Source organism: Cyclospora cayetanensis, unplaced genomic scaffold (assembly GCF_002999335.1).
Source record: "Cyclospora cayetanensis isolate NF1_C8 unplaced genomic scaffold, CcayRef3 CcayRef3_contig_178, whole genome shotgun sequence".
In the NCBI taxonomy this organism is placed as follows: Eukaryota; Apicomplexa; class Conoidasida; order Eucoccidiorida; family Eimeriidae; genus Cyclospora; species Cyclospora cayetanensis.
In genome coordinates this window covers 7593-35341 of record NW_020312123.1, presented here as the reverse complement: position 1 = coordinate 35341, position 27749 = coordinate 7593, and the positions used below count along the sequence as shown (strand labels likewise).

The window sequence follows — 27749 nt, the reverse complement described above, 5'->3', positions numbered from 1 at the left end:
GCCCGCCCTCCAAGCAGTGCCAGCTAGGCTCCGGTGTAACCCCGCCGTTCCACACCGGCAGCAGCTGCTGCTGCACGTGCTGCTGCTGCTGATTGGCAAACTTGGTAGCAATTCGAGGTTCATGAGGCCACTGGAGGGCAGGGGCAGCCGGCATGAGCGGCACTCCTGCAGCCTTCTCCTTAGCCGCAGACTTTTCCCCCCCCTTTGGCGGCAAATCCACCACTTGCTGCTGCTTCTGCCCTCCTGCATGCATATGCTCAAGAAGCGTCAGCAACGCTGGGTGCCCCGGCGAGGTGTCCAGACACCCCAAGGGGGGCACGCCTGAGGGCTGCCTCAGCTCCCACGCACAGCGGTGCTGCTTTCGCAGCACATGCTGATGCGCCGTTGGCTGCTGCTGCTTCGCATGTTGCAGAAGACGACGCTCTGTGGCACACGCATGTCTAGGAACGAAGGCGAAGGGATAAGACTGCTGCTGCTGCCTCTCCCCCTCCTCCTGGGGACCACTGCACGCGACAGGTGCACTGCACGGCCTGCTGCTGCAGCATCGACTCGGCAGATCTTGCAGGGCGTTTCGTTCGTGGCGTGCCTGGCTCTGCAGCCGCAGGGGAGTCTGCAGTTGTTTGGCCTTTACACTAAGAGTGTCATCGTTGCAGCGCTGGGTGTTCGCAGCAGCAGAGTTCGCTGCGCAAGAGCAATGCCGCCGATAAAAGACATGGGCTTGCTGGTGCTGCTGTTGGGGGTGCTGCAGTTGCCGTTGCCGAATGCTCGCGCTGCGGCAGTCATCATGAGCGCAGCAGCCTACGGTCCGCGGAACGGCAGCCGCTGCCAGCGGAGGCTGCTGCTGCTGCAAGAGTGCTGCAGACTCCCAGCAGCGGTGGGGGCAAGGCGGCAGCACCGAGGTCGCTGCATGCGGCCTGCATGGACCGTCGGAATGCTGCTGAAGCTGCTGCTGCTGCAAGTCTCTGCTGCTGGATGCAGGAGCGCAGGAAGGCGGAGACGCGCAATCGCCCTCAGCGCTGCCTTGAGCCGCGACTGCCGCAGCTTCTGAGGTTATCGGCATCTTGGAGGGGAGGCGTGCCGACCCTACAGCGCAGGTGCTACTGCTGCTGCTGCTGCTTTCTGCTGCTGCTGCGGTCGGATGCAGCAACACAATGTGCTTCCTATGGCAGTGCGGGAGATGCTGTCTGGCCTGTACGCCTCCCGACTGTTGCGGAACTGAGGCAGCACCGACAAACGATTGCATCCCGATCTCCTTTCTAGAAGCAGCCGTAATGGCTAGACCGCTCCTCCTCCGTTCCTGCAGTTGCTGTTGCTGTTGCAGTTGCTGTTGCTGTTGCTGTTGCTGTTGCTGTTGCTGTTGCTGTTGCAGTCGCTGTTGCTGTTGCAGTCGCTGTTGCTGTTGCTGCAGCTGCTGCTGTTGCTGCAGTTGCGCACAACAGCAGGCAGCTGCAGGAGGAGTAATCGCAGCAGCGATCGCAGCGCCGCTGCTGGGGGCAGCCGGATTGAAGGACGGCGTCAGACGAGCTCTTCTACAGTATCCTTGCTGGTGCACGTATGTATGGTCATTCATCACCACTTCAGCAGCAGCAGCAGCGTTTCCACCTTCTCCAGCTGGTGTTGGTGCTGCTGCTGCTCGCGTTTGCTGCTGCAGAAGCCCCCCTTCTCGCGCAGCAGCAGCATCAGCTGCTGAGTGGGAGGGCAGCAGCAGCACGGAGCATGGCGTCTCTTCTGCGCCTTCGACCGGCGAAAAAGCCTCAAGACTCCTCAAGGAGCCTGTAGACATACGGCGTCCTCTCAACAGGGGGGGGGATGCAGCGGCAGCATCTGCAGTTGCAGTTGCAGTTGCAGCGCTAGGAGAAGTATGGGTGTTAGCCGCTCGTACTGCCCCCCCAGCGGCTTCCTGCAGGTTAAGGTGATGATGGGCAGCACTGCACCTGCAGCCTTTCCCATCACGAATTGTTTCCTTTTGCGCAGGGAGGTCATCAGCCTGTGACTGCTTGCTTCCCTCTTTACACGCAGAGCGCTCCTTCATGTCGGCACACAGCGTGGCTGCATCCGATGCTGCAGTTTCTTGACAGCAGCAGAAGCACATGCATGCAGGGGGACGCCCTCCTTGATGGCTGAACTCGTGCTGCTCATTCCGCTGCTCTTTCTGAGCACTCAAAGGCCTTTGCTGCTGCATCCTTAAGGCAAGCTCTTGCTGGGGGAACGTCTTAAAGAAACCATACGATCGATTCTCATGATGCAGAGACAGCATGTGATCAGCTACCACTGCACGGGCTGTGGGGGTTGCTGCGGCTCCTGGTGCTGCTGCAGCTGTAGCTACAGATTGCGGATTTACGCTTCTCACCCCTCCTTTTCCATTGCCGACTGCTGCTGCAACTCCTGGTGCTGCTGCAGCTGTAGCTACAGATTGCGGATTTACGCTTCTCACCCCTCCCTTTACATTGCCGACTGCTGCTGCAACTCCTGGTGCTGCTGCAGCTGTAGCTACAGATTGCGGATTTACGCTTCTCACCCCTCCTTTTCCATTGCCGACTGCTGCTGCGGCTCCTGGTGCTGCTGCAGCTGTAGCTACAGATTGCGGATTTACGCTTCTCACCCCTCCCTTTACATTGCCGACTGCTGCTGCAACTCCTGGTGCTGCTGCAGCTGTAGCTACAGATTGCGGATTTACGCTTCTCACCCCTCCCTTTCCATTGCCGACTGCTGCTGCGGCTCCTGGTGCTGCTGCAGAAGGTGCTGCATGCAGACGTCTGTTTTGCGGTGTGGACGCATTAATGCGAGCAGCCGCGATCCGTAGAGTGGCAGAAGTAACCGAGGGCGCAGGATTCGAGCTTCGCCTCCGTATAGGACTGCTGCTGCAGCCGGCAAAGTTGCTGTATCGTCTGCTGCTGTGCATGCTGTACATGTTCTCCACGTTCGTGCTGCAGTTGCTGCTGCTGCAGCGGGGCGTGCAGGCGTTGCGGCAGCTACTGCAGACGACGCCTCGAGCGACATTTAACTGCGCTTTAGATAAGTGTGCAGCAGCACCATTCAACATGGTGGTAGCGACACGCTGCTGCTGCTGCTGCTGCCGCTGCTGCTGCTGCTGCTGCTGCTGCCGTTGGGGTTCCAAGACTGCTGCAAGCGCCTTGCAGCGCACCAGCGGCGATGTCATCCTGGAAGCTGCTTTGATGTCGGTTGCTTTTAAAGGCGCGGAAGCAGCGGCAGCCGCTTGGAGCGCTCCTGCTGCACTCGCATGATGGGCGTCCAAAGACGCATGCCCCCTCGCCGATTCGGAAGTATTTACTTCTTTCTCGGTTTCATCTAGCAACGCCTCCCACAGACTAGGAGCTGCAACGGTGCCTGCGTCATCCGCAACAGTACATGATGCTTCCATGCACGCGCGCTGCTGCTGCTTTTGCTGCTGCTGCTGCTGCTGCCGACGATGATGATGATGGGGGTGTCTGTTTGACCCCGCAGAGACTCTCTCGCCGCCGTCCGACGGCGCTGGAGGCTCTTGCTGGTGCCTCTTTGGAGGCTGCTGCTTTTGCTGCTGCTTTTGCTGCTGCTTTTGCTGCTGCTCTGCGCGGAGGTCGGAGACAAATTGGAGGTGCCGCTGCAGCCGAGACACCATCAGCGATCGAGGCGATACATTTGTAGAGGCTTCGCGGTGCTGGGTTTGCCAGCCGGGATAATACTGGTGCTGCGCTGTAGACTGCTGCTGCAGTTTTGTGGCGTCTCTTGCCGTGAGCTGCTGCTCTCCGCCTGGCACTGGCGAGATTTCCCGCTGCCCCCCTGGCTGCCGCAGGGGAACGGCTTCAAGGTGCTGCAGCAGCCACTCTTGCAACTGCAGCTCCTCGTGTACATTCATCTGACGCCGAGGCTGGAAATGCTTTTCCGGCTTTTAGTGCTGCGATTCGAGCAGCGGGTAGCGGATCGCATGCGGAGAGCGAGCTGGGCGCCCTCCCTCCGTGCCGCTGTTTTTGGTTCTTCGGAAGCTGCGGCGCCTCCAGCTTGAAAAATGTCCTTTTAATCGACAAACGGCCTCGAAGGCACCTGCATGCGGCAGCAGCTGCAGCAGGCGCCTCTGCTGCCGACTGCAGCGGCAGCAGAGGCTGGTGCCTGTCTTGCTGCACCTGCTGCGAAAGCAGCTGCATAAGGCAATTCCAGGATGAGCGGTCGCGCTTAGAGTGCGTTTGCATGATTTCTAAGAAGGAGTGCACCCCGTACAAGTGGTAGAGTTTCCAGAAACCGCAGCCTCTGCTGCTGTTTCTGGAGGCGGTGTGTTTCCGGGGGGGCTGTGCTGTCGTCCGCGTGGCTTCGAGCAGCCGCCATCGCTTTGCAGCGACGCCGCGTGCATGTGTTGCCACTCAAAGCCTGGAGTCTATTTCTTTGGGAATTCGCTCAATCTGCAGCTGCACAGCAGATCCAGCAGCAGACCGCTTTCCGTCACCGTGTTCCCCCCGAGTCTCCCGCTGCCATACAGGCGCATGCAGCTACCACCGTCTGCCCCCTCCCTCAAACAGCGCTCTGCTCCCGAAATTTTCGAGCCGTGAAAACTGTCCTGCCGCTGCATCAGGGAAGGGCACAAAAGAAGCAGCAGCAGCAGCAGCAGCTGCTGCCGCCTCACCCGCCCCTCTGTCCGTACGGCCTCTCTCCACCAACTGCAAGGGAAGCCGAATCTCGATATTGCTGTAGATATCCCAGACCTCCGTTTCGTGCTCGAGAGGTGGCAGCAGCAGCAGCAGCAGCAACACCAGCAGCCCCCCCTACTACTACTATAACCATCATCATCAGTGTGCCTCTTGTCTCTCTCTCTCTCACACACACACACAGACCCTCCCCACCACCTGCTTGCCTCGTCTAGCGCATTCCAAACTGTTGCAGCTCTCCCTTCTACTGGATACAGATAACAAACCGTTGGAGCTCCTCTCCCTTCTACTGGATACAGCTATCGCTGTAGACATCCGTAGGACCCTCCTGCGATACGGCAGCCACTGCCACCTTCCCTCCTACCTCCTTTCTTTCCCCCCTGCCTCCTTCCCTCCTCCCTCCCTGTCACTGCTCAGCGCTGCCTTTGTTTGTATAGGGTCACCTGGATCCTTGCTGCTCCCACACTGCCTGCCTCTTTATCCTCTCCTAGCTCCTCCTGCTGCCATATTCCCTTGCCACCGTCGCTCGCTTCCAGGCTTTCCTCCCTAACTAGCCCCCATAACCATGTCGAATCGGTCGAGGATCTGCGCTGCTGCTCCGCCTGGAAGACGCTATTTTTTCATGCGCCTTTCCGCCCTCCTCCCGCTTCTGACGTGTGCGCTGCCGCCGATAACTGCGGATGCGTCGCGCGGAGAAGGTGTTGCTGCTGGCGAGGAAAGGATTTCCATGACGTACAGCAAGGTCTGGCCAGAAAGAAACCCCACAGAAACATACGACTTTTATTCTCGCGTCTCAATCTGCAAACCCGACACGCCGTCGTACCTCTCGCTTTCCCTGGGAGAGGCCTTGAGGGGGGAGCGCCTTGTGGCTGCCCCCTACGTTTTCACCATTCCCAAGCCTGAGCAGTTCGCTGCGGCTGCTGCCAAAGCACAAGCAGAAACACAAGCAGTGCAAGCACAAGCAGTGCAAGCACAAGCAGAAACACAAGCAGAAGCAGCAGGAAGCAGCAGCAATGGGGAGGACGCCAGCACGCTTTATACGAACACCGCAGAAGACGGAGCAGCGGGTAGCGGCGGCAGTGGGCAGCGAGCTGAGAGCCTTCCCGCAACTCCCGAAGAGTTGCAGCTGCAGCGGGAGTTGTGGGATCGCCATCAACGCGAACAAAGAGAGCAGCAGGAGGCAGCGGCAGCGATCACGGAGGGGCCCTTTGAGCTCTGCCGCATGCGCTTGACAGAGGATGCGCTGGAAGAACTGCGCGTTCTTGTAGACAACGAGTTTCTGGTGGAGGCGTATGTGGACGGCATTCCCCTAGTCTTTCCTATAGGTCTTCGAAGTCTTGAGACTGTTCAGCAGCAGCAGCAGCGGCAACAGCAGCAGCAGCATTCGATGCCGCAAAAGCTGGATGCGTTTGGATTTCGTGAGGAGGATTACATGAGGGACGACGACTTCTTGGAAGATGATGACGACGTGCTGTTCACTCCGCTCCCTCGTCTGCAAGTAACCCACCACCTAGGCACCAACCTGCACTTTGTGTTTGCAGTCAACAAGGGTGTCATTGTGGCTGCTTCGGCGAGTCATGGTCCTTCCCCAGACGGCTCTGTTCCAGCTTTCACCGATATAACAGAATCGCTGGTAGGCTTCCTAGAGAGGCGCGGCTAAAACGCACAAGCGGCGAAGCCGCAAAGAAAGAAGCAGCCAGTCCAGTACCTCCCAGCACGCACTCTCCCAGCACGCACTCTCCCAGCACGCACTCTCCCAGCACGCACTCTCCCGCCCCTAGCCACAGTCTAGCAAAGCCCTCTCCTCCATGCAACACACAAAAACACGGCGGGATTCCTGCGAAAACGGAGGGAGTGCATGCCGCGGCGTCGCTCGCGAGCTTGGGAGACATGCGGCATGGCCGCATGCATGCATCCAGTCAGTCAAGCAGAAGCGGCGCGTCGCCTTGGGGCTTTGGCGGTTCAAAAATCCTGCAAACTGTCGCTGCATGCACTGCTGCCCTTGCGATGTTGGCTTCTGCGGACGGCTGCAGGAGATGGGCGCTCGCGAGGTGGTCTTCACCTACACCGTCGAGTGGCATGATCGACCTGACATCCCCACGCACCTCCGGCTGTATGGACAGCTCACGTCTCCCTTTTCGTCCTCCGTGGCAGCAGCAGCTGCATCGGCAGCCGCTGCAGGACGTCGCAAAGATGACGTGGACATACACTGGCTCGCCCTTGCAAACTCGTTCCTGTTTGTGGTGGTCGTCCTCTTCCTCCTGACGTTTATTCTCATTCGAACCCTCCGAGCCGATTTCGCACGGTACGCCTGTGGGGTGGCAGCCTAGCCGCTGCAGCAGCCTTTCGACGTCTTGCTGTCTTAGCGGCAGCTGCTGCTCGTCGACAACGCGCTGTGTCATCTGCCGCAGCCGCGTCTCCTCCCACCGCCCAGAATGCTGCCTTCTGCTCCGTAGAAGGCTGCCTTTTGCTGCGTGAAATGCTGCCTTTTGCTGCGTAGAAGGCTGCGTAGAATGCTGCCTTCTGCTCCGTAGAAAGCTGCCTTTTGCTCCGTAGAAGGCTGCCCTTTGCTGCGTGAAATGCTGCCTTTTGCTGCGTAAAATGCTGCCTTTTGCTGCGTAAAATGCTGCCTTTTGCTGCGTAGAATGCTGCCTTCTGTTCAGGGTCTTGTTGCCAGCGGACGAGGAAGTAGCCGAGCTGACTTTAGAGGAGACTGGTAAGGGCAAGGCACACCCCCCCCCCTCCTTGTCTTCTTGGAGGAGGCTGGCTGCTCTCGAAAGGCTGTAGCTTCTGTCAGCCTCGTTACACCCTGCCCGCTGCCTCTGCGTCGGAAGGCGTGGTTGTTAGGCATTGCGACTTTTTTTTGCGTCTGTTGCCTTGCGCGGCACCCAACGAAGACGACCCGCGCAAAAGGCGAAAGCAGCCCTATTCCTTTGCCAGCGAGAGCAAGCCTCTATGTTCTTGACGCATGTTGTGCTTTCTTTTCCCCTTGGCATTCCACGCGGATGAGGCTTCGGAGGGAAGGAGAGTACTCCCCGCATCCGGAGGCAGACAGCCATGCAGTATCTGTTCTAGCTTTTCCTGCGCATCGCGAAGAGCTTGGGTTGGCCTCGTTCTGCTTGCCTGCCTCTCTTCTCAGGCTGGAAACTGCTGCATGCGGATGTCTTCAGAGCACCTGCCCACCGCAACGTGCTCTGCGTCTTCTTAGGAAGCGGCTTGCAGCTGCTGCTTGTCTGCAGTCTCTCAGTCTCGGCTCTCTCGTTCTCGGCACTTTTCCCGCGAGCATCCTTCCTCTCCTTCATGCTCATTGGATATCTGCTCACCACGTGTATGGCATTTTTTTCCCGAAGGCGTAGGGGAGAGACCCTCAGCGTCTCTGACATCCCCCGACTCCTCTTCTCTTCTCCTGATTGAGGCTTCTTCTCTTCCTGTGTGGCGTGCGTGATGCGTGCTCTATGGCAGTCGTCTGCGGCTTTGTGAGCGTCAACTTGTACACGAAGCTGGGAGGGCAACGCTGGACCTGGAATATCGTGTCGGCATGCGGAATTTTCATGGTAAGAAGGCGATCTCTTGTGGGGAAAGGGGGGTGGGGGTAGTCTCACTAAAAGTCTAGCACGGGGGTTGGACAGAGGCGAGAGGCCAATAGAAAACGTGTCAACCTGCATTCGGACTGCTAACTCGGCACTAGTCCCCCTTATTCGCGTCGTTTTGCACACACGCCGAACAAACACACAGCTAGCTGAGCAGATGCAAGATGGGGTGAAAGAGGTGCTTCGAAAGGATAGGCGGAAGGGAAAAGGAAAAAGGGAAGGGAGAAGGGGAGACGGTCAAACATCGAAACACAAAGCGTGCGATAGGGAAGCCAGGAGGGCCTTTTGTGGGGTTTGTTGCCTTTGCAGTTTCCTGCATTCGTGGTGTGGAGTATCTTGAATGTCGCGTCTGCTCTCGCCGGATCTACAGCAGCCCTCCCCGTCAGCAGTGCGTTTGCGCTGATTGCCTGCCTCTTTTTCGGTACGATATCTTCGTCCTGTTTGCGGGGAACCTGATGCTGCAGAGATGAGGCTTGTGCTGCTCTTTTCCCCGCTGTTCAGCTCTTTTTTAATAGTCCTTTTCCGAAAACCTTTCAGCAGTCAGCCTCTGCCTCCCTGCTGCGCTCGCAGTGACAGTTCCCCTCTTGATCCTAGGGGGTGTTATAGGCCGTCGGAGAGCTCTGCAGCAGCTCGCGGCTGGAAGTGCCTTTCCTTGCAGAGTGAGTCTTACGCCAGCTTCCCCCTTGGGGTGGCGTTGGCGCACTCCCTATGCTTCGGTTTTATTTCCCTCTCACGCTTCTTCTCGCGTGGCTGTTTCCACGCCCATATCAGTCTAACACATAGGTATCCACATGTTTGTCCTCCCCTCTAATTACGTTTTTACATGTGTTTATGGATCTCTCTTTCCTTATAGGGCGGTCGTCCTGTCTGTTCACGAATTTTGTGTGTGTGTGTCTCTCTCTATCTCTCTGTTTGTCTCTGTGGATTTCTTCCCGGCTGTCTACCTATGCATGTAAATATATTTATTTGTAGAGCTCCGCCACCGTCCAGCCCCCCCCCGCCCCACATGCGTCAAAAGGCGTGCTTCGTGCACTCTTTGCCAAGCCTTCCTTTTCTGACCGCTTTTTTCGTTTTCTCTTTCGCTCGTGTCTTTTTCTGCGTCCTCTTTTATATTCCCTGTCTCCCTGCCCACCCCAATGCCCCATCGTCCGCTTGTGCTTGTTGATTCCTGCCTTCTTGCCTCGCTTCTTTTTGGTGCTTCTCTCAGACAAACAAGCTGGCAAGGGAGATTCCTCGCGTGCGATGGTATAGACGGCCACTGCTGCTCTCCGTGGTGGCTGCTGCCTTGCCTTTTAGCGGCATTTACATGGAGCTTTACTACCTGTTTCTCTCTGTCTGGACGAGCAGCACCGTATACACGTGTTCCTTCCTGCTGTTGGCAGCCTTGCTGCTGGTGCTGGCTGTTGCGGCGGTGTCTGTACTCCTCACTTATTTGCATCTCAATGCCGAGGATCACAGGTGGCACTGGCCTGCCTTCTGGAGTGGCGGGTAAGCAGCTGCTTCTTTTCCCGACTTTTCATTGGTTGTTGATGTGTTTCGCTAGAGTGACTTGCCGCGAAAACGCGGCGTTCCGCTACTTGCTTGCTAACCAGCATCCCGCCTGCTGTACATCCCTTACTCCCTCGCGCCTCCCCTCTACCAGTCTATGCAACTACCAACACTAGTAGATCCTCTCTCACTATTTCTGTCTCGCTCTCTCTCGCTGTTTCTCTCTGTCTCACTCTCCCTCGCTGTCTCTCTCTGTCTCCCTCTCGCTCTCCCTCGCTGTCTCTCGCTCTCTGTCTCACTCTCCCTCGCTGTCTCTCGCTCTCTGTCTCACTCTCCCTCGCTGTCTCTCTCTCTCTGTCTCACTCTCCCTCGCTGTCTCTCTCTCTCTGTCTCTCCCTCTCTGCCTCACTCTCCCTCGCTGTCTCTCTCTCTGTCTCACTCTCCCTCGCTGTCTCGCTCGTGCGCTTGCTGCGCGCTGCCAACCAGCGTCTCCAAAGCCCCCCTGCCTGCCAGCCTCATCCGCAGAGTCTGCATTTCCCGCTATATCTGCCGTGTGTTGTGTATTTATATTCCTTCTGCTGCAGGAGCGTAGCTCTGTACTTCCTGCTTCACTGCGCGTTGTACTTTGTCAACTCCCCAATGACGGGAACGATCCAAATTTTGCACTTCACCCTCTACTCCTTGTTGCTGGCTTGGGGTCTTTGCCTTTCCCTCGGCTGCGTCTCCTACTTTGCGTCCTCGCTCTTCATTAAGGCTGTGTACAGCAGAATCAAGGCCGAGTGAGCCGCTGTACACGCTCTTCAATTGTGCATGCTCACGCACACAGCCAGCCAGCCCCACCCAGCGGCAGCAGCACTAGCAGCAGCACAAGCACTAGCAGCAGTACAAGCACTAGCAGCAGAAGCAACGAGGCGAGAGGGCGTCCTGCTATTCTCGGCGTGGAGGGGCCTCTTCGCTCTGCATTCAAAGGTCTCCCCTTGCATTTAGCAGCGATGTTTTGCTGAGCGTATGCTCTGGCTAGCAAGCGTCTACCCAGTCAGAGTTTTGTCTCTGACTGCACGCAGCCAGGCTCACGGCATCCGCCGCCTCTTGTAGAGGAGAGAGAGTCTCGCGCTAGGCGGTGCGGCTTGCAAATTTCATGCTGCGCATTAACGATGCCCTTTTCGATCAGCAGACTCCGCAGGGAAGGGAGGGAGAGAGGGAGGCAAGGAAGGGGAGGCCAGAAGGGCCCCCTCCCTCCCGCCAGGAAGTCTAGGCAAATCAGCATGTCGAAAAAAAGGGATTGAGTTACAAAGGAAGCGGAACGTAAAGGGCAGGGAGAAGGGGGCGTCTCTGCCAGCAACGCCTCGGCACAGATGCCTCCCTAAAACTTGAAGATCTTTTTCTTGTTACGCAGGACGGGGAGGAATTCCTTCCTCCAGGTGATTGGACCGGGCAAATCGGAGAAGCGCCGCTCGTACCGCCAGTCAGGAGCCAGCAGGCTCTGTACTTCTGCAACAAACAGCCAATCACAGAAGAAGGGGAAAAAGCACTGAAGGCAGCGACGGTAGCGTGCCTCAAGGCTTCCCTTCTGTACGCAGGCAGGCGGCAGCGCGGGAAAGAGGCAGGCAGGCCCAGGAATGAAAGGAAAAGAGAGGACGCTCAAGCCAATGCCTTTGCAAACCCGTACAGAATTTTAGATCGAGACAGACAGAGAAAGAGAGAGACAGAGAGAGAGAGACAGAGAGAGAGAGAGACAGACAGAGAGAGACAGACAGAGAGAGAGAGACAGAGAAAAAGAAAGATCCAAGAAGAGCTACTAGCTGGAGCGAGGGGCAACAGCGCGCGTGTTATGGTGGGTAACAATTGATAGACGGGGGGGGGGAAAGAAAACACCTGAAGAAGTGTAGTGGGCAAGAATCTAAAGGCAGCACTACTCCACCATCCCTTCCCCGACGGCCAGGAAAATGTGCAGGCGTAAATCAGAATCGAAAGGGTGCAGAGAACGAGGGAGAGGCATCAGATATTAACACGGGCGGGATTGGCAATGAAGGAGAACACACAAAGCTGCCCTACCGTGCCGCAGGGGCTTTAGCAGTATAAGAAGCTCTTCGTGCTTGCTTTTGGCTGTCTCCAATTGCTGCTGCCAGGCGAGGCACGCCAAGCTGCTGCGGCTGCGTTGTTGTTGCTCCTGCTGCCTTTGCTGTAGCCTTATCTTTTGCTGCAACTGCAGCATGTGCCGCTCCAACTCGTGCCGTTGCAGTTCGAGGGCTTCGCGCTTTTGCTGTTGCTGCAGCAGGCGTTGCGCGAAGAGACACTGCTCGTGAATAGCCCGCCTAGACAAGACTGTCAGGATCCGTTTCATGCTCAGCTTTACCTGCGTCACAAAAGCGCCTACAGCCTCTTAACCCGCGCATCCTGAAGTGCAGGAAGTGGGGATGGGGAAGGGCAACACACTCCTCCTCCGGCGTCTGCCACAGTGCTGCTCCACAAGGGTCGCTACATGAGGAGGCGTTGTCTCAAATACCTTCTTGAGTCTCTCTGGGTGCTTCATTTGCGTCTTAGCCTGCCAGGCGGCCCAGCGTTCCCCGAGCAAAAGGTTTTTTTCCTTCAGCAACACAAACCTGAAGGAGGCAGGGGAACAGCATGCACGACAGATGGACGGTGGGGGTATTGGGTGGGTGGTTATATGCAAACAAGAAAAGAGGCAGGCAGTTGGCGACGCCGCAAGCGCGGCGCCTAGCAGCAGTGCTGTGCTTGCTCTCACTCTCATGAAGCATGAGAGCGACACCAGGGGTGCCCGCGAATACACATGAGTGCCTCGAGAGGAGGCACGGACTGAAAAGACTGGAAAATGGATTTTGCGCGGACCAGAGTTTGTGCAGATCGTCGAAGGATTTCTGACGGAGCAGCCGCGCAGGCCATGCATCTCCAGCGACTGCGAGTGAGTTTTTGACAGAGGCTGGCAAGGATGGATCTAAGTAACCTCCTGAAACAAGCAACCGACAGGGAGGCGGACGGAAGCACGGGCAGGCAGAGGATGGCCTTTCACGCAACGAACGTGTTTTTCAGAAACAGCAGGGTGTTCGCCTACGGAGTGCCTACCCTTCCACAGCTCTTCGATTCCCCGCATAGGCGGTCCGGTGGGGTTGCAAGCCACCGGAGCGACGCAGCGCCGCAAGGCGTGAAGCACTCCAGACATTTTTCGAGCAGGCGGAGTGGTGGAGTCGGCTGCGTGCAGCTGCTGCAGCACCTCGAGTCAGCTGAAGGCCGTTGGAGGTGGGCGTGTATGAAAGCACGGGAGCCAAAAGGCTGCGGAGGCAGCAGTTTTTTTTCGCTGCGTGAGATGTGGCAGCTGCGCGCGTGTTGCTGACGGCGGTGTCACTTCTAAACACCTCCAGTGCTGCGGAGCCATCCGGCAGTCGCGAGGATACCAGCAGTAGGCCTCAGTGGTGATCGCATAGGTGTGGCTCCTGCTGCTGCCGCCCTCTAGGCGCTACCGCTGCGGCAGAAAGCTGAGGGGTGTGCTAGAAAGCAGGCACAAAAGTATCGCTTCCGAGGGGAGGCAGTGGAGCGCGTGGTGCCGGTGCTGCTGCTGCTGTCGCTCCTGTACAGAACATGCAACAGCAGCGGGAGCAGCGCCACCGCTCTGCCGATGAGGGGTCTCTGAGAAGAATTGACGGTTACAGACAGAAGGAAGAGAAGGGGGGTGATTCACATGCACCTAACAAATACAGATGCCGAAGCTACCGCCATGGAAGGTCTCCTATCCCTGATGCTGCTGCTACTGCTGCTGCCGTTTTTTAGCGGCTGCCGCCGTCATCATGACGGTGGCTACCCGTCTGCCTGCGATCTGCCGCTAAGCGAGCGGCAGAAAAGGCAGTCTTCGCCGAAAAATTAATCGAGTGTAATTTTTACGCCCGATACACACACTTAAATGACCGCGTGTGGACACCGAAAGGCTGGTTTGCTCCTTCAGCGCTCCCTCGCGTTGTGTCTGCGTCCCCGCTTGCTGCTGCTGCTAGAACAACAGCGGCATCCGTTTTAGAACCTTATTGTTTTCAGCCGGTCTTCACAGCGCTGCCGTTGGCCGCCCTCTTGGGCAGCCCCCCTGCTGTTCTTATAGGAGCATCCAGCGTGTTTTAGGCACCACCACACCATTCGACGCAGCGGCAGTAGCGGCAGGCGCTGCAGCGGCTGTTTTTCGCGAGCTCCAAGCGGCTGCAACAGAGCAGTACTTACAGCATCAAGACAGCGGCAGGGAGGGGACATGCTAATCTGTGTGTAGGAGGGGGCTGCCCACGATTTCCACGCCCACGCGTCCCCTGCTCGCCTGTTGCCTTCTTGCTCCGTCGCTGCAACAGCAAGAATAGCAGCTGCAGGATCTGATGCACCGCTGGTAATGGCGGCTCTGCGGGCCTCTGCAGCGCCGTTTGAAGGCCAGAAGGAGCTGTGGCGAACATACACCCCCAGCAGCAGCATTCACACACGCCATCAGCAGCAGCATCACCAGCAGCAGCAGCAGCATCACCAGCAGCATAATCAGCAGCAGCAGCCATGTCTTAAAGTTTCTCCCGCGATTGCAGCTCGGTGCGCTGCTTTCGAACGCGCGTCCACAGGAGGAGTTGCTGCCTCCTGCAGCGCAACTTCTGCTGTTTGTTCGCAGCGCCCTTCTCGTGTTGGAGGGTTCCTTACTGGGGATGTCGGGGAACATCCGAATCTCGGGGAGGTAGCTGCGGCTGCTGCATGCGCTTCGTCTGATGCACCGCTTCTTCCAGAGCGCCGTTCGTCTTCAGCACACTACCCGCATAGCGGCCAGAACGGCGGCGAGGACAGCACCTGTTGCAGAGACAGTCCAGCGCTTCTGCTGCAACGGCGCAAGACGCTCGACAAGACAGAGGCAGGCAGAGCTGCACTCATCTCTGGGATAGAAATCTCCCGTGCGGCCATGCCAAAGAAGCTCACGCCGATGCACCAGTGCTGCTCTGCAGAGGAGCAGCCCAAGCAGCACCAAACACAGCAAAAACTGCCGCGGCAGCAAGAAGAGATGCCAGCTGAAATCCTGTGCAGAGACAGTACCCCAAAATGCAACAGCAACAGCAACAGCACTGCTGCTGCTGCTGCCTGGCTTCTTTTGGCTCCCTGCGCAACTCAGACCGGAGGCGCAGGCGTATCCACAGCATCCGAGGCAGCAGCAGTAGCAACAGCAACTAGAGCGGGCCCCCCTTCTGGGAGCTTCTCAAGAGGAGAATCGAGGACGCAGTGCTGCACAGCTGCCGCTGCTCACGGTGAGCAGCCCGCTGCATCCGCTGTAGAGCAGGGGACGCACCAACAGAGTGGACAGCAGAAGCCGCAGCAGCATCGACGCCGCTTTCTACGAGACGATCGCAGCTGGCTGCAGCAGCAGCACACGGCGAAAGGGCTGCGAGCTGCTTCTGCTGCTTCTGCGTCTGCTTCTGCTGCTTCTGAAGAAGTTGCTTCAGCTCCGGCGTGTCTAACGGCGGCAAGACGTTCGACGGCCATAGACACGCAGGAGAGTGCTCCTTCCCAACAAGCAGCGGCGGCAGCGGCCTGTACAGCAGAATCACCAGGATTACGCAGCAGCAGCAGCAGCAGCAACTCATTCTCGCGTGACTCTGCCCTTCCCTTGCTGCCTCAAGTCAGTGAGAGAGAGGCCGTGGGGATTTCTTTTTTTTCAAAGCCACTCTTACTGCCGACTTTTTCTGTAGCCACGCCTGCAGTAGCAGCAGCAGTAAAGGCGTCTCACGCGCAACAATCGGCATCGCAGCTGGAGCTTGACGGTAAGTGGCTTCAAGTATAGGCCTTATCCGCACGACCCTGCTGCGGCTGCGTGCTGCTGCTGCTCTTGCCTTCTGCATTACGGTTGCATGTCTCCTGCCTGCCTGGGTTGCTCTTCGCATGCTTCTCTTGGAGCGCTGCTGCCCGTAGTGACACTCAGGCGTATCGTGGCCGTCATTGTGCGTTCGCAGCGAGAGCACGCGATGCTGCTAGTAGTTCCGGCGACGAAAATTGCGGCAACAGCAGAAGCAGAAGCAGCAGAGGCAGCAGCATCAGCCTAAACACTGGCAGTGTCTCCTGGTGCACGACTCCAAGGGGCACACTGCGCTCACTACCCGTGCTGCGACGTACAGTGACGTGCTCCACCTTGATGAGGGCTCCAGAATCGCGGCTTATGCGAGCTGGCTTAGCTGCTTTGTTTCCACTGTTAGCGCCTGAGTGGGTGCGAGATGCGGCTTTTCCCGAAAGGGCAGCTGGAAGTGCTGCCGCAGCTGCTGCTGCTACTGCCTGTGGAAGCAGGGAAGCGCTGCAGCAGCAGCTCCTGCAGCAGCAGCTCCAGCTGCATCCAGCAATTCGCAATCGACAGCTCGTTAAGGCCATTCTAGACGGTAAGAAGAGCATCCAACGACAACAGGCACCACCTAGAGAAACTGGAAAATTGTGTGTATACGTGTGGGTGTATGTGTGAGTATGTCTATGTGTGTGTGTATGTGTGTGTATGTCTATGTGTGTGTGTGAGTGTATCTTGAGCATGTATGCATGTAAGTTTGTATGTAGGTAGGTAGGTAGGTAGGTAGGTAGATAAGAGTGTGTGAATGCGTGTATGTATGCATATATGTATGTGTCTGCATGCATGCATGCATGGACGCCGCTGTAAACAGACTGCCGTTGCAGCGAGGAGACCCTCAAGAAGTGCCACCTGGAGATCCTCTGTTTTTGGTGGCATGTTCGGTCTGCCATTCTTTTGTCATTGTTTTTGTTGTTGTTGTTGCAGGTCAGGTGTCGCTGTTGTCGCTTGTGCCTGTTGATGCATCTCACTTGGAGCGAGACTTACATTTCTTGCTGCCGCTGCAGCAGCTGCAGCTGCGGCTGCTGAACGGCTTTGTGTTTGAGAGCTGCAGCGAATGCCATGCAGCGCATGCGGCTTGCCTGCGTTCCCTAGATCGCAGCCTTGCGCATATCCTGGGAAGGTGGCTCTTACAGCAGGCTTGTAGGGGGCCCAACGAGGCTTCAATGCGCGGATCTCAGCAAGGGGAAAACGCGGAGCAACAGCATGTGGCGGATGCTGAGGGTGGGATTTTCCCTTCAGATCCTGCTGCTCCTGCAGCGCCTCCTGCAACGTGTCTTTCCAGTGGCCTAGAGGAGTCTTTCAGCAAAAAAACTCCTCCAGGCATTGGAGCTCCTCCCGCAACAGCCCCTCCATCTGCGGCTTGGAGAGCCGCTGCACAGACAGCAACGGATGGTGGCAGCACTGCAGCAGCTGTTGCACACGGGGAGGCTGCTCGTGATGACGGCAGCGCTGAGCATGCAGCACACCGCGGCAATAGCAACAGCAGTAGCAACAGCAATAGCAGCAATAGCAACAACAACAGCAATAGCAGCAATAGCAGCAATAGCAGCAACAACAGCAATAGCAACAGCAATAGCAACAACACTACTACTACTACCACTACCACCACCTCCATCAGCAACTTCAGCGTCCGACAGAACTGCAGAAGGGCGCAGCTGGGGTATCTTCCGCTTGAAGGAGTGGAATCCTTTCTTGTTGCGCCTGCTGCCGGAGATTTCCTTGCCCCTGATGACTCCGTGCATGCTGCAGAGGCAGCCGAACTTGCAGCTGTAAGGCAGGCAGCAGCAGCAACAACAGCAACCGATGACGGCGAAGAGGAGGACGTTGGAGAGGGGTCTCACCTGACTGTTCCCGCTTTAGTACGGCACTTTGAATGCTGGAAATCTTCGTTTCGGAGCCTCGCAGTTCAAACAGGCCAGACGGCGTCTGCGGCGGCAAGCGCCGCTGCTGTCGAGACACCGCAGAGTCCTCAGTCTCCCTGCAGCAAAAAGGCCAAGTTGAAGGCTAAGCGGCGGCACTTCACTGCCCCTCCCCAAGTAAATCTCCGAGAGTCTGATGCAGCAGTAGCAGAGGCTGATGCAGCGCCGAGTGGTGACGACGCGGCCTCCTCTGTACCCCGCAGACTCCTGGAGCTGCGTCAAGAGCAACAAAAAGAGCAAGAGGACGAGCAGCCTCCCGAGGAACGGAGGGAGCAACAGCAGCAGCAGCCACAGCAGCAGCCGCAACAGCAGCAGCAGTATGGCGAAAACGAGCGCAGCAGCCATAGCGTGTACTATCCTAGCTTGTATGATCTGCCGGCTTCCCCTGACAGCGCAACAGCAGTACAGCAACGCGAACTAGGTCGACAGCTTGTCTTGCAGTTAGGAGCTCTCGTCATGGCGGGTGGAGGCAGCAGCAAGAAGTTGCTGCTGCCGCAACTAGGCCCGCTAAGAGCAGCAGCGGAAGCGCTGACTGCCTTTGACTTTTCGTCTTTTGCCGCCGTAGCACAGCAACGAGGTACTGCAGAAAGACGGACTTGCTCCAGGAGCTACAGCGGCTGCAGCGCTGCAGCTGAGACGTGGCGGGAAGGGGAAGCTGCCCGCTGTACCTATACAGCGGTCCTGTCTAGCTGCGGCAATAGTCTCTTCGGCAGCGGCAGTGAGAGGAGCTCCAGCAGCTCGCCTGTCCACGGCAGTCTCGTCAGTGTCTTGGTGCCGCAGCAGCAACCGCAGCAGCAGCAGCGACAGCGACAGCAACACCACACCCAAGGAAATTCCGACGCTGAGATGAGGCCTGCTAACTCACAAGGAGCAACAGGAGACACAGGAGCAGCAACAAACCGGGAGGTGTGGATCCGACTGTTGTGCCGCTGCCCTGTGGTCCCCTTGCAGCTTTCTTTCAGCCACTCGGCTAGGAGAGCTGATGCTGCCTGCCCGTCGCTGAGGCAGCAACAGCCTTTCGACGCAAGCAGGGGAGACGACACGTGCGCAGCAGCTTCGCCGTCTGCAGCAACAGGAGCCTCCGATGATGAACAAGCGGTGCACGACATCGCCAGCAAGAGGTCTCGATCCTGCACAGTTGACCGCAGAAGACACCCCTCGAACAACTGTGCCATCAGTAACAAGAGCAACTATGGCATTAGTAGCAACAACGACAACTATGGCATTAGTAGCAACAAGAACAACTGTGGCATTAGTAACAACGAGAACAACTGTGGCATTAGTAACAACGAGAATAACTGTGGCATTCGTAACAACGAGAACAACTGTGGCATTAGTAACAACGAGAGCAACTGTGGCATTAGTAACAACGAGAATAACGGCATTAGTAACAACGAGAATAACCTCCCTCATCATTCTCCTGCGTATAGGTCCTCTCGGAGCTCTCTGGCGGATCAGAGTGTGGCCGTTATCGCCAATAAAAATGCCGTTGCGGCTGCAGCCGCGGCTGCAGAAAATGAAAGGGGCAGCAGGGCCCACTGGTGCGAGTGCTTTGTGAGCATTCACTGCAGCAGCAGCAGCGAGGCATTCCCCACGAGCAGTGCAGCTGCGGAAGCCGCTCCTGCCCCCCCGTTTACCGCCGCACTGGACAGTAAGAGCATGCAGGAGCGGGAAGAGGGGGGAGGCGATGCACTGGGGAAGGCTGAAGCAGAGGATGGCGGGGGCTTAATGACGGCAACGGGGAAGAGCGCTACTGCTGCGATAGCTCGAGCCGCGGCTCTTGCGGCTTATTGCAGCAACAGCAACAGATGCAGGTTCACGCTTCAGGTTTGCAATCAGAGGCCAAAGAGTGACCTCTTGTTTTGGGCAATGCCAGTGGCAGACATGCGGCAAAACAGCAGCAGCCGCAGCAGCAACAACAGCAGTAGCTGGAAGGTGCTGCAGATACCTGAAACTGTGTCTCTGGAAAACTCCGTTGACGAGTTGATGGCGAAGCAAAACTTCCTTATGGAGCTAAAGAAACGTGTTCAGAAGAATCCTCAAATGCGGGATACGCTGTAGAAGATCACTATCCTAAAGTGCAGACAGGGAGGGAAGGAGTTTAGGGAGGCACGCAGGCAGGCAGCCAGACGGAGAGGAAGGGAGGTGTACAGCAGCTCCTCGTGCTTGCTGCACCCCATGCAGCTGTATCAGCCCCAATGTTTGTGGAGCACCTTACGCAGCGCATGAGAAGGCATCGTACATTTCTGCTTGTGAACGTGTCCGCTCAACCCCACTCAAGTTCCCGTTAGCACTGCCAGTAGCCGCGTGCATGTGGGGGTTAAAGCGAGCAGCCTCTGCACGCAGGAGTTGTGCGCATGCAGTCGAGGAGCCTTGCAAATTCCGTGGTGTCTCGAGTTGGGCTTATGCAGTAGAAACGTCATTTGAAAGGCATTTTTTAATCATCGGATACATCTCCTTTTAAAGAAGCGACTTCATCCGGCAACACCGACTCGGCCGCGGAGGCTCATCGATGAAATCGGCTCAGGTAAGTCTGCGGCTGGTGCCGATATATCAGTGCATCATCCGTGCAAAAACTTGCATACTCGGTGCTTCTGACGTCGTGTGTGCCCTTTTAGACTTTTGTTTTTTCTGCCTCCCCAGCCTTTTTTATTGCCCCTTTTTTAAGCAGAAGTACATGCACTGGCTTGGTTGGTACTCACTTGTGGCGTCACGGGGGCCTAACGTTAGCGCTGCAACGGGCGGCAAGTATCTGCAGCTCTTGCCTGTGCCTCTTTGTGAGCGCGACTTTGTTGCTACATACAGAGACGGCTTAGACTAGTGGCAGAGACCTATGGCAGTAGGAGCGACACCCTAAGCATCGGCCTACTTGTACGCAGGGTTGCCGCAGCACCGAGTGTGGCGGCTTAAGGGAGACCAGTGTTTCTCGAAAGCGCTTAAAGGTAGTTGGTGGGGCCCTTGGACACTCTTGATAGGCACAGCACATCACGGGGAGGCGGGAGGATGCCACTAACAAAATACAGCTTCAAGTAATGCATGAAGCTCGGCTGGCGTGTGCGGCGCACGTGTGGCCGCAGCAGCCAAGGCAGTGATGCCTGGTAATGCTGCAGTAAGGGGCATCTATATATATATATATATATATATATATATATATATATATATATATATATATATAGACGCACCACACACAAATGAGTGATGTTCTCCTATTCGGTGCTGAGGTCACTGTCGAACTCCTCAAGCACATCCTGAGCAGCACCAACACAAGGTTCTGGAACTGTCGGCGGCAAGTCGGGTAGCGGAGGCGCGGCTGCTGTCACAGCTAAATACGCAGCAGCATTTCGAGCTGTTAATGGTTCAATTAGCAGAGCTATCGCAGTAGGGCTTTCGCTAGGAAACGAGGCCCTATTTCCCTAGAACTACGTGTGCGGCTGTCGGCACAGGGCACTGCTGCATGCTGCGCGTCCTGATGAGCTATTTGTCGACACGTGTGTTGCGAACCCAACAGAACAAAAAGAATCCTTGAGCCTCACCTCTGCTGCCGCTACCGGCCGCGCTCTCTTCATGCTTCCTGTTGCCTCCTTTTGCTTCGTGTTGGGAGTCTCCCGCTGATCGGAGTGCCGTTGCTGCTGTTGCTGCAAGGCCGCCTGCCTCTGCTCTTTCTGGCGCCGCCTCTTGAGCTGCTTCGCAGTGAATGTCTCTTCGACCTCTGCAGCAAAACAGCAGGCCACCATAAGGGACCAAGCAGAAACTGATACATTACCAAAAGCAGCGCAATCGGGGGCAGACGCTGCCACACACTAGCCGTGAGATGACTAACCCTTCTTCTTGCGGTGCTCAGCTGCAGAAACTTCGTCCTTTACGCCTTCGGCCATCGCACGCTGCCTTTCCCTCGTCAGCCTCTCGCTGCAGCACATGCAGTCTTCGCAGTAGCAACGCGAAATGAGCCATGCCTTAAGGTGAGGCTTTGGTGCACCTGCAGCAGCAGCACAGAATAGGGAGCGACAGCACCACCAGCAGCGTACCTAAGAGCCAGAAGCGGCAAATGCTGCTTCTCTTGTTCTATAGGCAGCACCGCCACCCTTCCGATGGGCATGTCTCTAAGGGACAAGCGGAGTCTCTTCACCGTCTCCGCGCTTGCAGATGCTGCCGCAGCCACCTGCTGCAGCTTCTTTGAGGCACCAAATTGCTGCAGCACGACCACGAGAGTAGCAGCAGCCACACATACACACACAGACATGCAGACACACACGCACACACACACTGCCGCCGTATCAGAGCACAGCGAGAGACACCTCTGCCTGCCTGTTGTACTCCAACATCGCGCACGGAGCGCCAACTGAAGGAAGAGACGAGGAAATCACGAAAAACATACGCGCAGGCCAAGTAAGGCACGAAGCAGGCCACATGAATTTGCATTCTGAAATGCCAGACGGAGGGAGGGAGGGAGATAGGGTAGGGCGAGACAGTGCAAAAGAGAGGGTGCGACGTTTTCTCTGCTTGCGCGCACAACTCGCAGGAGAATCGAAAGGAGAGGCAGCCGCGCAATCATGCCACCCACAAGGGCATATATATATAAAACGCAGCGAACCGACAAGGACACGAAGTTTTCAAAAACAAACGCACCGAAGAAGTTTTTGTGATTTGCTTCAGAGATGCCAAAACGGGTAACAGCAACTCCGGCAACGCGGGGTGAGCCGCCAACTGTGCCAAGTGGCTTGCGAGGAGGCACACGCCGAAATCCACGAGAGACTCCAGGACCTAGGACAGCACAAAGCAGCAATATCTATCAACATCTTGCGGAGTGGTGTGCAGGAACGAATTCAAAAGGTTTGACTGCATGCAGTCAAACCTTTTGAAAGAGCAGCCAGCATCTTAGCACGAGCAGTGGCGTTCTGCTTCCTTTATCGTACATGTAAGGATTCTTGCTGCGCCGAGTCAATCTTAAGGCAGGTGTCCACATGTGCTGCCGCTGCTTGCTGCAGTCGGAGGGGTGTGGTTGCGTTATCTGCCGCCTTTGTTGTGGCGACTTTCTTCCCCTTCTTCTGCACCGAACCTGCTGCAGCGGCAGCGCTCCCGGCTGCCCCTACCGCGCTGCTGCTGCGCCTACATACGGCCGCGTGCTGTTGCAGCAGCAGCTGCAGGACGGCTAGGAGAGGGGCAGCAATGGGCACGAGGGCATCAGCAGCGACTCCAGCCCGCGCTATTGCGTCGAGAAGATTCAGGCAGAAAGGCGAACAGGAGAGCTGCTGCTGATACAACTTGACAGCAGCAGCAGCCACGGAAACGAGCGGAAACAGCAAAGGCCTCAAGAGCTCCTCCTTGTGCAAATCCAAGCAAGAAGCCCACAACGCGCAGGTAGCAACAAATGGCCAGCAAAACAAAACCAACTGCGCCTGCTCAAGCCTGTGCTTCTTCCTGTGTGCCGCCTTACTCTTCAACCCCTGCGTGGGCTTGCTCGCACTTTTTGCCACAGTGCCACCCGCAGCGAGGGCGCTGCGAACCGTGAGGGCGAGCTGCAGCCGCATGTGCACATGTGCGAATACATGCATGCACTATCCAATACACTATGACATTAATATCTACACATATACATGCATATACCTATACAGATCTATATGCACATACATTTATATGTGTAAATGTATGCAGGGAACATTTGAGAACAAAGGTGTACGGGGCAAGAGAATCGAGCTCGGAATTTTGAGACTTTAGAAGAAAGGAGGCAACGAACCTCTCTGACGGACTGATACGCAATCCTGTAGACGGTGGGAGGCGCAGCGAGCGAGAGCAGTTCCTTCGTCTCATTGAGCAGCAGCTGCATGCGACTAGCTGCTCTCCACGTCCGCCGCAGGCTGAGTCGGGCAGCTGCCCTCTGATAGGACCGCAGTAGCTGCTGTAAGAACTGCTGCTCTTTGTGGGCTGCTGCGATTGCAGCTGCTGACGGGGGTAAGCCCTCGCCTCCCTTCCGTGCCTTTCGCTTGCCGTCCGCTGTCACAGCAGCCGCTGCAGACTGCTGCAGAAGCAGAGCGCTTCGAAGCACAGCGAACGCCGCAAGTTGCTGCTGCTGCTGTTGCGAAAAGGCCCAATAGCGGCACACAGCCTGCAGCAGTCGCCGCGCAGCCGCTTCCTGCGTCATAATCCACTGCAGCAGATCCTTCCTGCTGAGCGCTAGCAGCACCTGCAGCATCAGCTCCTTGGCGCCAGCTGCAGCTGCCGTCTGCTGCCGCGTAGCCAGAAGCAAATGCGTAATATCGGCTCCAAAGCCCTTGAGTAGCCGGCGCAGTCGACTTGAGGCGACTTCGGGAAGGCCTCCTCCTCCCTCTGCTGCTCGTCTCGCTTCTGGAGATTCCCTCGAAGAAAGGTTCTTAAAGAGCGTCGCTGCGCTTCTAACGACCGCGAGAATCACAAAGGAACACGTGTCTCCATCCGGCAGTTCAAAAGTGCCGCTGCTTCTGCTGCTGCGTTGGTGTTGCTGTTGTTGCTGCTGCAGTCTTCTCAGCACCGCTTCGTTGCGCTGCTGCTGTTGGCGGAGGCCTTCCTCGTTGTCTTGGTGCTGCTTGGCGTGCTTGAACTTGCTGCGCTCCCCTGCAGCTCTTGCTGCTGCAACTGCCATTGCGCCTGCCGCATTGGCCTCATCCTGCTTTGGGAAAAGCTGCATCACGGCTGCATGAAGCGCTTCCAGGAGCAGCTGCGCTCCTCGAAGACTCCTCAGCGCTTCTTGAGCCTGCTGAAGCCGTGCCTCCGCTTCTTTCTTGCACTTCGCTAGGGGATCTATCCCGATGGCACTGCAGATGGCTAGGAAGCGTTCCTGCGTCAGAAGCCTCCGTTTTGGATCTTGCTGCTGCCTCCGCTGGTGCAGCGTGGAGGTGGCTGCTTCCTCTTCGCTCTCTGCCGCCGAGGATGCCTCCTCACTGCCACTCATGTCTGCGTCCTCCTCCCCGTCGCCAGACCCTGCGGCAGACAGCACGAAGTCCAAAAAATCTGGATGCTTGTGCTTCAGTTGCGCGCCAAGGGCCTCCTGGAAGCCATCGGAGTGGTCCCCAAGCAGCTCCTCCTGACCAGGGGGCCCCTCCAACTCTTCATCGTACGTGCCTCCCTCCTCACTCTCGGCTTCGCTATCGCTGCTGCAGCGCAGCTCCGCGCTGCTGTCGGCTGAAGACACGTCTGAATCACTGCTGCCTTCGGCAGTGGCAGCAGCAGCAGTGGCTGCTGCTGCTGCGGCCCCTTCCGTGTCGGAAGCAGAGGAGAGTTCCTCCTCGACGCTTCTACTCCTGCTGCTGTGCTCCGGCGCGCGCTGGTTCTCCTGTTTCTCCCCATGCTGCCGTACGGAGAGCCTCTCACGGCCACTTTCTGTGCTCTTCGCACGCTCAAGGGGCCTCCTGCCGGGAGACTCGGCTTTGCGGCGCTTGCAGCTCGTCGCCTTAAGGGCCGCCTTGAGGGCCCCGCGCATCCTGCTGAGGCTGCTGAGGCTGCTGCTGTGACTTGCAATGCCGCAACTGCCGCTGCAAAAGCAATCGGTGGGAGAAGATGCCCGCAGCGAACCGCAGAGGGCCTCCTCCGCCTGCCGAACGCTTGCTTCTACCACCACCCCACAGGAGAAGGAGCCTTCTTTGAGAGCCGACACTTCTCGGCGAAATCTGCCAGTGTAAAAGGGCTTCTTCCTGCCTCTAACCAGAAACAGTCGATATATATTGCTGCCACATGCGGAGGCTTCTGCAGCGGCTTTTGCTGCTCGCAGCCGCAAGTCTCGCAAGAGAACGGTGCTCGAGGGCCCCCCCGGCCCGGCTTGGCTCTCCCCTGCCGCTCCTTTCGCAAAACCCCACGCTCATTGAATGGTCAATTGACTAAAAATATTGCCGAAATATCTTTTTGCGTCCTTACACGATGCGCGAAATCGGCTAAATTTATTTTGAAACCCGAGAAATGTGATGACGAAAGAGTCTCGGGATGCTTCCGGAAAGAGGGAGGGAGCTACAGGCAATCCCCTCCCTCGGGAAGCAGGAGGTCTCTGTGCCCAGTAAGTTGGTACTGTTGAGGCCTTCCATACACAAAGAGCTCCTCAAGCCGGGGTGATTGAGTGTGACAAGGGCCAAACTCGGCAGGTTTCGATATCCCGTGCTGCCGTGTATTTTTTCTGTGCTTCGACTGCCTCAGTTAGAGGCCAGCATACTCCTACAAGGGGGAACCAACAAGGGGCCTCGAGAAACTGCTCTTTCCCTTTCAGAGCAGTGCTCTTGCGAAACGCTTTCTAAGTGGTAGCTGTCGCCGTATTGAAACCCTCCTTCGAGGTCCTGGCTACTGATTTGCTACTTAACTACAAAGCCGAGCCGCCGTTGAGGACGCGAGTTGCTGCGACGCCTGAGTGGTGCATCTTCTGCCCCTCGTTCTGCTGCTTCTAGTGTTGCTGCAGCGGCTGGAACGCGGAAATGCCAGTGCATGTGTGTGTGTATGTGCATGCGTGTGCGTACACGTGCACACTCCAACGAGGTTTCATGGTATTCCTTCATAAACCTCCTGGTGGCTAGTTGCAGCCTACTCCCTTCTCGCATAGAGCACCACGCAGCACACACACACAAATGCGGCACCATAAACTTAAGAACTGGGCAAAGCGGCAGCACTGAGTTGCGCGACTGCTTCTCGCCGTGACGTCCAACGCATGCTCCCAGTAATGAGAAACGACCAATGAGTCCTGCTTGTCGCTGAATAACCATGAAGAGGACAGACTCAATGGAACGCAACAGCTCCTGAGAGGGCTCTTTGTGAGGGAGAACAAAGTATGTGCATCTCCCAGTCCTTGCCTTCCTTTTTCTGTCTGATGCACGGCGCCTCTCCCAGTTTGGTAGTTGCTAGCCACGGACTTCTCTTCCTGCTCGTGTTTACTACCCGTGCCTCCGTGCTCGAATGATATGTTCTAACGTTTTGTGCTATGCGCCCCGGTCCCTTCCACTCCCGCGGAGACCCCAAAGGAGCATAGAACTTTCGAGGAGTGGGTTCCGTCTGCTGCTCGTCAACCTGATTTAGAATCTTTTCACCTCCTTCCGCAAAGAAACCGCGCCTCGCGTCATCGGCTCCAGAGGGATCGAAAATAAGGACTTCAGTGGTAAACACAAGGAAAGAGCTCAGATTCCTGCAATGATGTTCAGGACGATGCAGCGGCCGTCACCAGGGCGCATCTTGTGGAAATAAGAAGAGGAAGAGTGCTTGTCACCCTTTGTTTGTTCTTCAACTTGTAACGGCTTTATTACTAGCATCCAGATATATGAGTAAAAAAACCATTCGCCTCCATCTGGGAGAAATGCGGCAAGCAAACGGGGAGCCATGAGGCCACTTTGTGGTGCACATGATCCAACTCGGTTTTCTTGTGTAAATTTGCTTGTAAACCGCAAGGACCCACAGAAGCTGTGTACGCGCAATGTATATGTGTGTGCATTCCGCATGCGTCGTGTATTTCTTGGAGGTATCACGAGTGAATTCAGGTGCATACAAATATTATGGCTAGAAAGGAGCAGAATGGGGTTTTTCGCTTGCTATGGATGGCATTGCAAGCAGGATCATACCAGTGTAGTCAAACAATACCTACACTAATGAAGCATAGCCCTCTGGCATCAAACTTCTAAAGTTCTACGTACACGCATATCTCTGTGCTTTCTTAAAGTTGTACAACAGTAATGCTTGCGTGTAGAAGGCATGTGCTAAAGACGTTTGCATGTGCTGAACCCTGACGCAGTTAAAACCTGCAAAGGCAGCGTACTATCCGCACGCGAAAGCAATCTGAGCCTTCAAGGAGTGTAACACTGCAGTAGTAGCACTCACATGCTTGCGTCAGACGCTTTCCACTCTCAACTGCAGAAATCCTATGTGTCCTACACATGCATAGCCCCCTGTCTGCAAACTATCCAGCATCCAGTTCAACATCTCAGGCCAAGACAGCTAAGCATTTATGCTCTTGAAGGCTGCACACAGCATATACTCGTCAAAGCTTTTGTTCGGGGCTAGTACCTCTCATGTAATATGCACAAGGGTTACGCCAAGGATGACTTTTAACAAAACGTGCAAGTACCACCGCTACACAATGGAGTATACATCACTAAAATATGCGCCCACCAGACACAACCCCTTTGGCTTGCAGGCACACATAAATCACTGGTGCGTCAGATGGATGCTTTCAATACTTCCGGAAACTGTATTATCACCGCAAAGGCACCAAACGCAATAGATGACGGAAAATTAGATGCAGGGTTACGGATTTTTCTTTCAAATCATA

At 56.4% G+C, this 27749-nt stretch overlaps 5 protein-coding genes across 5 annotated transcripts; 2 read left to right on the top strand and 3 right to left on the bottom strand.

Annotated features, from left to right (window-relative positions):
* Positions 1-257: 257 nt before the first annotated feature.
* Positions 258-3000, bottom strand: LOC113147283 (antifreeze protein Maxi-like). Its single transcript, XM_026337332.1, has 4 exons — positions 2844-3000; positions 2270-2658; positions 1786-1996; positions 258-421 (listed from the first exon to the last, which is right to left on the bottom strand). Exons 1-4 carry the CDS (start codon positions 2998-3000, stop codon positions 258-260), a joined length of 921 nt encoding a protein of 306 aa, XP_026193117.1.
* A 54-nt stretch (positions 3001-3054) lies between these two features.
* LOC34624064 lies at positions 3055-8683 on the top strand (the record flags this gene model as incomplete). The annotated part of the gene is made up of 7 exons (XM_026337331.1): positions 3055-3111; positions 5353-5565; positions 5758-6270; positions 6671-6942; positions 7301-7353; positions 8100-8191; positions 8537-8683. Coding segments are annotated over 7 exons (1347 nt in total), but the record flags the coding sequence as incomplete, so codon positions are not given.
* A 2395-nt stretch (positions 8684-11078) lies between these two features.
* Positions 11079-12896, bottom strand: LOC34624063 (GRB10-interacting GYF protein 2). The gene is made up of 5 exons (XM_022737161.1): positions 12800-12896; positions 12566-12683; positions 12222-12318; positions 11771-12071; positions 11079-11206 (listed from the first exon to the last, which is right to left on the bottom strand). The coding sequence occupies exons 1-5, from the start codon at positions 12894-12896 to the stop codon at positions 11079-11081; spliced, it is 741 nt and encodes a 246-aa protein (XP_022591817.1).
* A 1845-nt stretch (positions 12897-14741) lies between these two features.
* On the top strand, positions 14742-19543 carry LOC113147282 (AF4/FMR2 family member 4-like). Its single transcript, XM_026337330.1, has 8 exons — positions 14742-14982; positions 15178-15495; positions 15685-15741; positions 15847-16101; positions 16488-17116; positions 17345-18160; positions 18329-18603; positions 18913-19543. The coding sequence occupies exons 1-8, from the start codon at positions 14742-14744 to the stop codon at positions 19541-19543; spliced, it is 3222 nt and encodes a 1073-aa protein (XP_026193115.1).
* Positions 19544-20688: 1145 nt separating this feature from the next.
* Positions 20689-24935, bottom strand: LOC34624060. Its single transcript, XM_026337329.1, has 6 exons — positions 23217-24935; positions 22396-22998; positions 21508-21671; positions 21303-21388; positions 21130-21191; positions 20689-20895 (listed from the first exon to the last, which is right to left on the bottom strand). Exons 1-6 carry the CDS (start codon positions 24933-24935, stop codon positions 20689-20691), a joined length of 2841 nt encoding a protein of 946 aa, XP_026193114.1.
* Positions 24936-27749: the final 2814 nt, after the last annotated feature.